The sequence below is a fragment of the Oncorhynchus keta genome, chromosome 16 (assembly GCF_023373465.1).
Source record: "Oncorhynchus keta strain PuntledgeMale-10-30-2019 chromosome 16, Oket_V2, whole genome shotgun sequence".
Lineage (NCBI taxonomy): Eukaryota > Metazoa > Chordata > Actinopteri > Salmoniformes > Salmonidae > Oncorhynchus > Oncorhynchus keta.
In genome coordinates, this window is record NC_068436.1 from 9123946 (window position 1) to 9135552 (window position 11607).

The 11607-nt window shown below is 45.1% G+C and overlaps 1 protein-coding gene across 2 annotated transcripts in view; it reads right to left on the reverse strand.

Annotated features, from left to right (window-relative positions):
* The window catches only part of LOC118395577 (zinc finger protein with KRAB and SCAN domains 8-like), a 30989-nt gene extending 26158 nt beyond the window's left edge, over positions 1–4831 (reverse strand). The window contains exons 1-6 of one of the 2 annotated variants that reach the window (XM_052465147.1): positions 4370–4827; positions 3887–4017; positions 3561–3734; positions 2178–2327; positions 1680–1791; positions 1354–1478 (exon numbers count right to left, since the gene is read on the reverse strand). In XM_052465147.1, the coding sequence (XP_052321107.1) occupies positions 1354–1478; positions 1680–1791; positions 2178–2327; positions 3561–3734; positions 3887–4017; positions 4370–4610 (933 nt within the window). In that variant the 5' untranslated portion in view covers positions 4611–4827. Of the gene's footprint in view, positions 1–1353; positions 1479–1679; positions 1792–2177; positions 2328–3560; positions 3735–3886; positions 4018–4369 lie in introns of both variants that reach the window. The other variant, XM_052465148.1, reaches the window with a different exon arrangement.
* Between the last annotated feature and the right edge of the window lie 6776 nt (positions 4832–11607).

Below are 11607 nucleotides of genomic sequence, written 5' to 3' on the forward strand. Positions count from 1 at the left end.
CATGGAACTCTATTCCACATCAGGTAACTGATACAAGCAGAATAATCAGATGTAAAAAGCAGGTAGAAATACACCTCATGGAACAACAGGGACTGTGAAGAGACACACACAAAAGATAGACATGCATACACACACACACACAATGTGATATTGTTGTATGGTGGTTTTGAACATTTTGTGTTGTGGATATGTGGTGGTGTAGGGATGTTATATGATGTACTGTTTTATCTTTAGCTCATTCAGTACAAACATAGTTCACTGTTTTATCTGTTGTTTTAGAAGTAATGTGGGTGCTTTGGTGTGTTTGGACCCCAGGAAGGGTAGCTGCTGCCTTGGCCGCAGCCAATGGGCATCCCTATTTTTTTTATTTATCCGTTATTTTACCAGGAAGGTTGACTGATTTTACCGTTCTCATTTACAGCAACGGCCCGGGGAATAATTACAGGGGAGAGGAGGGGGATGAATGAGCCAATTGTAAACTGGGGATTATTAGGTGACCGTGATGGTTTGAGGGCCAGATTGGGAATTTGGCCAGGACACCAGGGTTAACACCCCTACACTTATGATGCCATGGGATCTTTAATGACCTCAGAGTCAGGACACCCGTTTAATGTCCCATCCGAAAGATTTCACCCTACACAGGGTAGTGTCCCCAATCACTGCCCTGGGGTATTGAGATATTTTTAGACCAGAGGAAAGAGTGCCTCCTACGTGCCTTCCAACACCACTTCCAGCAGCATCTGGTCTCCCATCCAGGGACTGTCCAGGACCAACCCTGCTTAGCTTCAGAAGCAAGCCAGCAGTGGTATGCTGCTGGCAAATAATAAATAGACATTTCATATTTAGCCTAGCTAGCCAGTTATATTTGTGTAGCAAAGTAATGCGCAACAGCCATGGAATACTGCATACATTTTAAAAGACATTACATCATAAATAGTATGAAAATGAGAACATACTACGCAGTTTAAGTACAGTGTGTCGGATGCTATTATGGGTATTCGGACATGGCGAGTGTCTGTTGTCGCAGGATCCATGTTCCAGTTGATAGATCCTAAAGAAGGCAGACTGATGGCAGCACCTGTTATGGGGTTAACCTGAGGCGCCATCTGTATCTCTGAATCATAACTATAGGAGCAGGACGGAGCATCGCTAGCCGAGTCTGTCTGTTCTCTCCCGCCGCAAACCGACACCTCCCAGTCTCCGCAGACTAAATCTACGCTTCATCCTGGTCTCAGTCAGTCTGTTGTAGTGAAGACTTAGTTTGGTTGTTTTGTGTTCGACTGTCTGTTTCTGGTTGTGGTTAACAGGGTTGTTCACCAGCCCAGAGTTGAGGACGCTGTCCCATCCACTGACCTCCACTATGTCGCCTCTGGTCCTGGCCTGCTCAGTGATATCGTCCTGCGAGCCCTTAGCCGCACCAGTCAGGGTCAGAGAATCCAAGACAGCCACCCAGTATTTGTTAGCCTCCAGCCAACCACCTGCAGGAAAAGGTTACAAAATAGACTTTACAAATATGGCATGAGTTAGTTACCTGGTCAAGTTCATACATTATAATGTGTGTTTTTGTATATGAACATACATTGTATTGATTTAATAAATTAAGAGAAAATAGCCAGGTGCATCACTATTCCAATTGAAGATCTATTACTGTATGTAGGCTATATGTATTTCTCTCTTACCTTGCTCCCCCATCTTTAGTCCACTCAGCAGATCCATGCTCTCTGGTTCATCCTCTACTGTCTCCTCTTTGACTAGCAACAGATCAGGCTTCCCATCCTCCATGTCTACTGACTGTAAGAGATACAGAGTGAGAGGATATTGGATAAATAAATCTGATATGAGCACCCTGCTATGGAGCATCTTCTGATTGGGCAATGAGGGATTGCTATGAGTACTATGCAAACATGTTGTTAGTGGATTTGACTACTTGACAATCTTTAATGGTTTGATAATTGAAAGGCACGGTCCCACACTTAATCAAGACCTGGTCCCATATCCACAAAGAGTCTCAGAGTAGAAGTGCTGATCGAGGACCAGGTCTCCACCTGTTTAATAGTCTTATTCATTATGATCTAAAAGGCAAAACTGATTCTAGATCAGCACTCCTACTCTGAGAGGCTTTGTGGATACGGGCCCTGACCTAATACCATTCAGACAGTAGTTTACAGTGGGCTCACCTCAGTGAGACTTTGTGTGGTCCTGTGCTGCTCAGCTGGTTCCTCTGTGGGTTCAGGAGGTGTAGTCTGGCTGTCCTCCATGACCATGGTCCCCTCTGGGTTCCCCAGACCCTCCTCCTCCTTCACCAGAAGCACCTCTGAACCCTCCTCCTGGAAGAGACAGGTGATACAGATTACACAGACATAAACTCCCTCAGGTACGTACACACAGATAAAACACACTTTCAACATGGAGTGTTTACCCATCCCCACTATGGTTGAGTTCTATACTGTAGTTACAGACTTATTTCACTGTTGTTCAACCCATCATGGTGGACATACATATGACGTTGTGGGTAAATATGTGTCAGCTATGATAAGACAAAAGTCAACAAAAGACAAACTATTTTGACGTGTACAGTAGATGTTTATTAGTGTGTGGGTCTAGAGTCAAAGAAAGTCTTAGAATGAAAAGTCCTATTTTGTGTTTAGTAAACAAAGTGTTAAATGCACCATGTGTATAAATCAGCAATCATTTCCTCATTAAAAGTGTTTTGTGAAAATTTGTGAACATTAAAAAGCCGACACAGCACAAACAATATGAAACAGACATTTTAGGCTCATACCACACTATCTGTGGGATCTTCTCTGCTGTCAACAATGAAAATTAATCTTTGTCATGTTTGATCTAAACGTCAGAAGCTATTCCTGTGGAATGGTAACTTTATATTTTATAGAGTGGAATGTTTTTTTCTGCTGGTGTATCCTGAGGTAGCTCCTCTTAGAACCTCTTCCTGCAGTGTGAACGGCCTCTCTCCTGTGTGGACTCACTTGTGCCTCTTCTTGTTTCAAGTTGTAATGTCAACTGCACAAGTACTGTGAAATGCCTTTCTTGCGAGCTCTAAACCCAGCAATGCAGTAATCAATAACAATGTAATACAATAAACAAAACAAATCTAAAAAAAGTACATATGCATATTATATACATAGTCAGTTCTAGTACCATACTACAATTTGCAGTGATACTGGAGCGACATGTATAGGGGTAAGGTGACAAGGAATCAGGATATATGATAAACAGAGTAGCAGCAGCATATATTATGATTGTATGTAAGTGGGTGTGCGTGTGTAGAGTCAGTATAAAGGTATGTGCATAATATGTGTGTGTGAGGAAATTATGAATTGAGTGTTTGTGTGTGTGTTGGAGTGTGCATGAGTGTGTAAGGCCCTGTGAGTGTGCATAGAGACAGTGCAAAAATAAAATACAAGGGTGAACTCAGTCCATGTAGCAATTCTGTTAGCTATTTCGCAGACTTATGCCTTGGGGAATGAAGCTGTTCAGGAGCCTATTGGTGTCAGACTTGATGCACCGGTACCTTGGCGGCTGGAGTATTGGCGACTGACCTCTGTGATGCTGCGTCGGGCCCTTGGCTGCGCTGGGGTGGTAGTGGGGTCCTCCGTGGCTACAGGGGGCGCTCCAGACTCTCCAATCTGGATGTCTCTGCTGTGCCGTAGGTCCTCCTCTCCTTCAGACCTCTCCTGCTTGACCCCAGGACCTGCAGCCTCTGCATCTGCAGACTGATACAAGAAGATAACAAGGACAACAATGCTGTAGGGAAGTCTCACTAGGTCCCCTAAGGCAGATAAATGAGGATGTACATTTAAGGAAGTGAATAGATGAGGGGAGCTAACTATTTTTTATTTTTTTTACACAGCACTATTACACTAACCTCTATCATGATAATGTGCTGGGTTGAGGTTCCACTCTCCTCGTCAACAGTGATTTGTTGACCATCTCTCCATGTATTGTGTCCCGCTGGCTTCACAAAGCTCCTGTGGCCTCCAGTGAGACGTCCTTCACCTGAGAGAGTGATTGGGGGGTTAGGTGAGGTACTGCCAGTGCTCAATGGTATATTGCACACTTTTGTCACTGTCTACAATTGGCAAGGATGTAAGGTAACACTTCATAACTTATTGATACACTATTTATTGATCAATGTATTATGTTCCATGAATCACATTTATTTTGTCAATAAAAACATAGAAAATGCAGAAAATCTCATCTGGTTAGAATATGATAGTGTATTTGCGCAAGATAGCTAAATAAATCATAATGCATACAATCCAAAAACGGAGCAAAACCTAATTCTTGGTAGCACATCACATGTAGAGAGGAACGGGGCGACAGGCCGCGCAACCTCAGCAAAATGTACCTCTTGCCATTCCTCTGTATCGGTCGAAGATCTTGAAACTATTGGGACGACTGACAGGGACGCGCTCCCGTGCCACCTTCATTTCCAGTAGTTTCCTCCGCAATCCTCTGTTTTCTTTCTGGCTTTGAGTTATTTGTAAACGAAACACTGCATAATCGTCGTCTACGACTTTACATATTTCTGCCACGGCTGCATTCGCTAGCACCTCCATGATGGAGGCTATTTGAGCGTGATAAACCATACAGTTATATATGTTTAGCAAGCTGGCGTTAAATAGATAACATCTATCAACTAAGTCCTGTCTGCAACGCGAATTAAACACTATGTGGGGGTAAGTATGTGATGCTGTGCAGTTGAAGACTCATATTTTGAGTTTCAGGTTGTTAAATAAATGTTTAATAACAAAAACGCTAATGTGGCCACAGTTCACTTCCGTTCACGTTTTTTTCTTAGTGTGAGTTTCCGGCAGACTTGACGCTATGTTGCGTATTGCTTGCTGCCATTCACAGGTCGGAGGAGTCATGGGCTAGGAAAATAAATAAATATATATATACTGCTCAAAAGAATAAAGGGAACACTAAAATAACACATCCTAGATCTGAATGACTGAAATATTCTTAGTAAATACTTTCTTTACATAGTTGAATGTGCTGACAACAAAATCACACAAATGATCAATGGAAATCAAATGTATCAACCCATGGAGGTCTGGATTTGGAGTCACACTCAAAATTAAAGTGGAAAACCACACTACAGGCTGATCCAACTTTGATGTAATGTCCTTAAAACAAGTCCAAATGAGGCTCAGTAGTGTGTGTGGCCTCCACGTGCCTGTATGACCTCCCTACAACGCCTGGGCATGCTCCTGATGAGGTGGCGGATGGTCTCCTGAGGGATTTCCTCCCAGACCTGGACTAAAGCATCTGCCAACTCCTGAATAGTCTGTGGTGCAATGTGGCGTTGGTGGATGGAGCGAGACATGATGTCCTAGATGTGCTCAATTGGATTCAGGTCTGGGGAACGGACGGGCCAGTCCATAGCATCATTGCCTTCCTCTTACAGGAACTGCTGACACACTCCAGCCACATGAGGTCTAGCATTGTCTTGCATTAGGAGGAACCCAGGGCCAACCGCACCAGCATATGGTCTCACAAGGGGTCTGAGGATCTCATCTCGGTACCTAATGGCAGTCAGGCTACCTCTGGCAAACACATGGAGGGCTGTGCGCCCCCCCCCAAAGAAATGCCACCCCACACCATGACTGACCCACCGCCAAACCAGTCATGCTGGAGGATGTTGCCCCCCTAAGGCCTCCTCCACGTCTCCTGATGTACTGGCCTGTCTCCTGGTAGTGCCCTCCATGCTCTGGACACTACGCTGACAGACACAGCAAACCTTCTTGCCACAGCTCGCATTGATGTGCCATCCTGAATGAGCTGCACTACCTGAGCCACTTGTGTGGGTTGTAGACTCCGTCTCATGCTACCACTAGAGTGAAAGCACCGCCAGCATTCAAAAGTGACCAAAACATCAGCCAGGAAGCATAGGAACTGAGAAGTGGTCTGTGGTCACCACCTGCAGAACCACTTCTTTATTGGGGGTGTCTTGCTAATTGCCTATTATTTCCACCTGTTGTCTATACCATTTGCACAACAGCATGTGAAATTTATTGTCAATCAGTGTTGCTTCCTAAGTGGACAGTTTGATTTCACAGAAGTGTGACTGACTTGGAGTTACATTGTGTTGTTTAAATGTTCCCTTTATTTTTTTGAGCAGTGTAGATTATTTTGCACCTGTTCGTCCTCCAGCATCTACACAAGGTCCTTTGCTATTCTGGGATTGATCTGCACTTTTCGCACCAATGTACGTTCATCTCTAGGAGACAGAACGCATCTCCTTTCTGAGCGGTATGACAGCTGCGTGGTCCCATGGTGTTTATACTTGCATACTATTGTTTGTACAGATGAACGTGGTACCTTCAGGCAATTGGAAATTGCTCCCAAGAATGAACCAGACTTGTGGAGGTCTACAATTATTTAGCTGATTTCTTTTGATTTTCCCATCATGTCAAGTAAAGAGGCACTGAGTTTGAAGGTAGGCCTTGAAATACATCCACAGGTACACCTCCAATTGACTCAAATGATGTCAATTAGCCTTTCAGAAGCTTCTAAAGCATGACATAATTTTCGGTAATTTTCTAAGCTGTTTAAAGGCACAGTCAACTTAGTGTATGTAAACTTCTGACCCTCTGGAATTGTGATACAGTGAAATAATCTGCCTGTAAACAATTGTTGGAAAAATTACTTGTGTCATGCACAAAGTAGATGTCCTAACCGACTTGCCAAAACTATAGTTTGTCAACAAGAAATTTGTGGAGTGGTTGAAAAACAAGTTTTAATGACTCCAACCTAAGTGTATGTAAACTTCCGACTTCAACTGTACACATGTCTCAACAAGAAATCTGCATGAACTTAATAAACTGTATTCATTTTGTCATTAAAAGTGTCTTGGGAATTTGTTTTTGTAGTTGAATGGAAGTAATGAGACAGGCATTTGTGAACATTATATAGGCTACACAGTACAAACACTATGTAACATACTTTTTAGGCTTATAAATGGTTTATACTGTATATCACACCATTTCTGGATGCAATATTCTACCCAGGAATATTCAACACTGAAATTTGTACTCTCGTTATTCTAAATGCATCTGTGTAACTTTTTTGTTGATTGATTTCAAGTTCTCATAATCGGAAATCGGTATTTTTGGACACCGATTTGGCCAATTTTTTAAATTATTATTATTATTATTTTTTTCTTACACTTTATTTAATCTTTATTTAACTAGGCAAGTCAGTTAAGAACACATTCTTATTTTCAATGACGGCCTAGGAACAGTGGGTTAACTGCCTAGTTCATGGGCAGAAGGACAGATTTTCACCTTGTCAGCTCGGGGGATTCAATCTTGCAACCTTACAGTTAACTAGTCCAACGCTCAAACCACCTGCCTCTCACTGCACTCCACAAGGAGACTGCCTATTACGCGAATGCAGTAAGCCAAGGTAAGTTGCTAGCTAGCATTAAACTTATCTTATAAAAAACAATCAATCAATAGTTAACTTCACATGGTTGATGATATTAATAGTTTATCTAGCGTGTCCTGCGTTGCATATAATTGATGCGGTGCGTATCGTTGCTCCAATGTGTACCTAACCATAAACATCAATGTCTTTCTTAAAATCAATACATAGAAGTATATATTTTTAAACCTACATTTTTAGCTAAAAGAAATCCAGGTTAGCAGGCAATATTAACCAGGTTAAATTGCGTCACTTCTCTTGCGTTCATTGCACGCAGAGTCAGTGTATATGCAACAGTTTGGGATGCCTAATTTGCCAGAATTTTACGTAATTATTACATAACATTGAAGGTTGTGCAATGTAACAGGAATACTTAGACTGATGGATGCCACCCCTTAGATGAAATACGGAACGGTATTTCGCTGAAAGAATAAACGTCTTGTTTTCGAGATGTTAGTTTCCGGATTCGACCATATCAATGACCTAAGGCTTGTATTTCTATGTGTTATTATGTTATAAGTAAGTCTATGATTTAATAGAGCAGTCTGACTGAGCGGTGGTAGGCAGCAGCAGGCTCGTAAGCATTCATTCAAACAGCACTTTTGTGCTTTTTGCCAGCAGCTCTTCGTTGTGCGTTGCGCTGTTTATGACTTCAAGCCTATCAACTCACGAGATTAGGCTGGCGTAACCGATGTGAAATGGCTTGCTAGTTAGAGGGGTGCACGCTAATAGCGTTTCAAACGTCACTCGCTCTGAGACTTGGAGTGGTTGTTCCCCTTGCTCTTGTTGTAATTGTCATTATTACAAATACATTTTAAAAATCCGTATCGGCTTTTTTTGGTACTCCAATAATCGGTATCGGTGTCGAAAAATCATACTCGGTCGACCTCTAATCGAGTGGAATGTTTATTTTTCTGCTGGTCATGAGGTAGCTCCTCTCTGAGAACCTCTTCATGCAGTACACACAGGCGAACGGTCTTTCTCCTGTGTTGACCTTCAGGTGCGTCTTCAGGTGACCAGCCTGAGTGAAGCGCATTTGACACTGGGTTCAGCTGTAGGGTTTCTCGTCTGTGTGGACCCTCTGATGGCTCTTCAGGTTGGATGAGTTGGAGAAACTAGCCCGGCACGAGTGTCAGCCAAACAGCTTTTCCCGTGTGCATCCCCACCTGTTTGGGGAAACTGAAGGCTTTCCCACAGAACGAACACGGGACGCGCTTCTCTTTGGCGCCGACACCTTTACTGATTCCATCACTACTAATGTCATTTGTCAATGGGCTTGTGTAGCTATTTAACGTTGAGGCACTGGCATTATCTGAGGTCTGGTTTAACATTAGGAGAGTGTGAGGAGGATGAAGGCCAGGGAGTGTCTGTTGTCGCAGGGGTCCATGTTCCAGTTGATAGATCCTATAGAAGTCAGGCTGAAAGCAGCACCTGTTAAGGGGTTAACCTGAGGCGCCATCAGTCTCTGAATCACAACTATAGGAGCAGGACAGACCATCGCTAGCCAAGTCGGTGTCTGTTCTGTCCCGCGGCATACAGACACCTACCCATCCTCACAGACCAAATCTATGTGCGCCCTGGTATCAGCCAATCTGTTGTCGTCATAGAGACTAAGTTCGGTTGTTGTTTGTGTTCGACTGTCTATTTCTGGTTGTGTTTAACAGTGGTGTTCCCCAGCGCAGAGTTGAAGACGCTATCCCATCCACTGACCTCCGCTATGGTCTTGGCATGCTCAGTGATGTCTTCCCCCGGGCCGTTGGCTGTCCCGGTCTGCATCTGGGAATCATAGATAGCAGTCCAGTCTCCGCTGTTAGCCTCCAGCCAAGCACCTGCAAGATTCGAATATAGACATACAGTGTCTTTGGAAAGTATTCAGACCACTTGACTTTTTCTACATTTTACTTTACAGCCTTATTCTAAAATGGATTAAATAGTTTGTTTTCCTCATCAATCTACACACAATACCCCATAATGACAAAGCAAAAACTGTTTTTTAGAAATTCTTACATAAGTATTCAGACCCTTTACTCAGTACTTTGGAAGCACCTTTGGCAGCGATTACAGCCTAGAGTCTTCTTGGGTATGACGCTACAAGCTTGGCACACATGTATTTGGCTCCGGGCAGCCGAGCGGAAATGGAGGAAAACTCGCCTCCCTGCGGACCTGGCATCCTTTCACTCCCTCCTCTCTACATTTTCCTCCTCTGTCTCTGCTGCTAAAGCCACTTTCTACCACTCTAAATTCCAAGCATCTGCCTCTAACCCTAGGAAGCTCTTTGCCACCTTCTCCTCCCTCCTGAATCCTCCTTCCCCTCCCCCCCCTCCTCCCTCTCTGCAGATGACTTCGTCAACCATTTTGAAAAGAAGGTCGACGACATCCGATCCTCGTTTGCTAAGTCAAACGACACCGCTGGTTCTGCTCACACTGCCCTACCCTGTGCTCTGACCTCTTTCTCCCCTCTCTCTCCAGATGAAATCTCGCGTCTTGTGACGGCCGGCCGCCCAACAACCTGTCCGCTCGACCCTATCCCCTCCTCTCTTCTCCAGACCATTTCCGGAGACCTTCTCCCTTACCTCACCTCGCTCATCAACTCATCCCTGACCGCTGGCTACGTCCCTTCCGTCTTCAAGAGAGCGAGAGTTGCACCCCTTCTGAAAAAACCTCCACTCGATCCCTCCGATGTCAACAACTACAGACCAGTATCCCTTCTTTCTTTTCTCTCCAAAACTCTTGAACGTGCCGTCCTTGGCCAGCTCTCCCGCTATCTCTCTCAGAATGACCTTCTTCATCCAAATCAGTCAGGTTTCAAGACTAGTCATTCAACTGAGACTGCTCTTCTCTGTATCACGGAGGCGCTCCGCACTGCTAAAGCTAACTCTCTCTCCTCTGCTCTCATCCTTCTAGACCTATCGGCTGCCTTCGATACTGTGAACCATAAGATCCTCCTCTCCACCCTCTCCGAGTTGGGCATCTCCGGCGCGGCCCACGCTTGGATTGCGTCCTACCTGACAGGTCGCTCCTACCAGGTGGCGTGGCGAGAATCTGTCTCCTCACCACGCGCTCTCACCACTGGTGTCCCCCAGGGCTCTGTTCTAGGCCCTCTCCTATTCTCGCTATACACCAAGTCACTTGGCTCTGTCATAACCTCACATGGTCTCTCCTATCATTGCTATGCAGACGACACACAATTAATCTTCTCCTTTCCCCCTTCTGATGACCAGGTGGCGAATCGCATCTCTGCATGTCTGGCAGACATATCAGTGTGGATGACGGATCACCACCTCAAGCTGAACCTCGGCAAGACGGAGCTGCTCTTCCTCCCGGGAAGGACTGCCCGTTCCATGATCTCGCCATCACGGTTGACAACTCCATTGTGTCCTCCTCCCAGAGCGCTAAGAACCTTGGCGTGATCCTGGACAACACCCTGTCGTTCTCAACTAACATCAAGGCGGTGGCCCGTTCCTGTAGGTTCATGCTCTACAACATCCGCAGAGTACGACCCTGCCTCACACAGGAAGCGGCGCAGGTCCTAATCCAGGCACTTGTCATCTCCCGTCTGGATTACTGCAACTCGCTGTTGGCTGGGCTCCCTGCCTGTGCCATTAAACCCCTACAACTCATCCAGAACGCCGCAGCCCGTCTGGTGTTCAACCTTCCCAAGTTCTCTCACGTCACCCCGCTCCTCCGCTCTCTCCACTGGCTTCCAGTTGAAGCTCGCATCCGCTACAAGACCATGGTGCTTGCCTACGGAGCTGTGAGGGGAACGGCACCTCAGTACCTCCAGGCTCTGATCAGGCCCTACACCCAAACAAGGGCACTGCGTTCATCCACCTCTGGCCTGCTCGCCTCCCTACCACTGAGGAAGTACAGTTCCCGCTCAGCCCAGTCAAAACTGTTCGCTGCTCTGGCCCCCAATGGTGGAACAAACTCCCTCACGACGCCAGGACAGCGGAGTCAATCACCACCTTCCGGAGACACCTGAAACCCCACCTCTTTAAGGAATACCTAGGATAGGATAAGTAATCCTTCTCACCCCCCTAAAAGATTTAGATGCACTATTGTAAAGTGGCTGTTCCACTGGATGTCATAAGGTGAATGCACCAATTTGTAAGTCGCTCTGGATAAGAGCGTCTGCTAAATGACTTAAATGTAAATGTA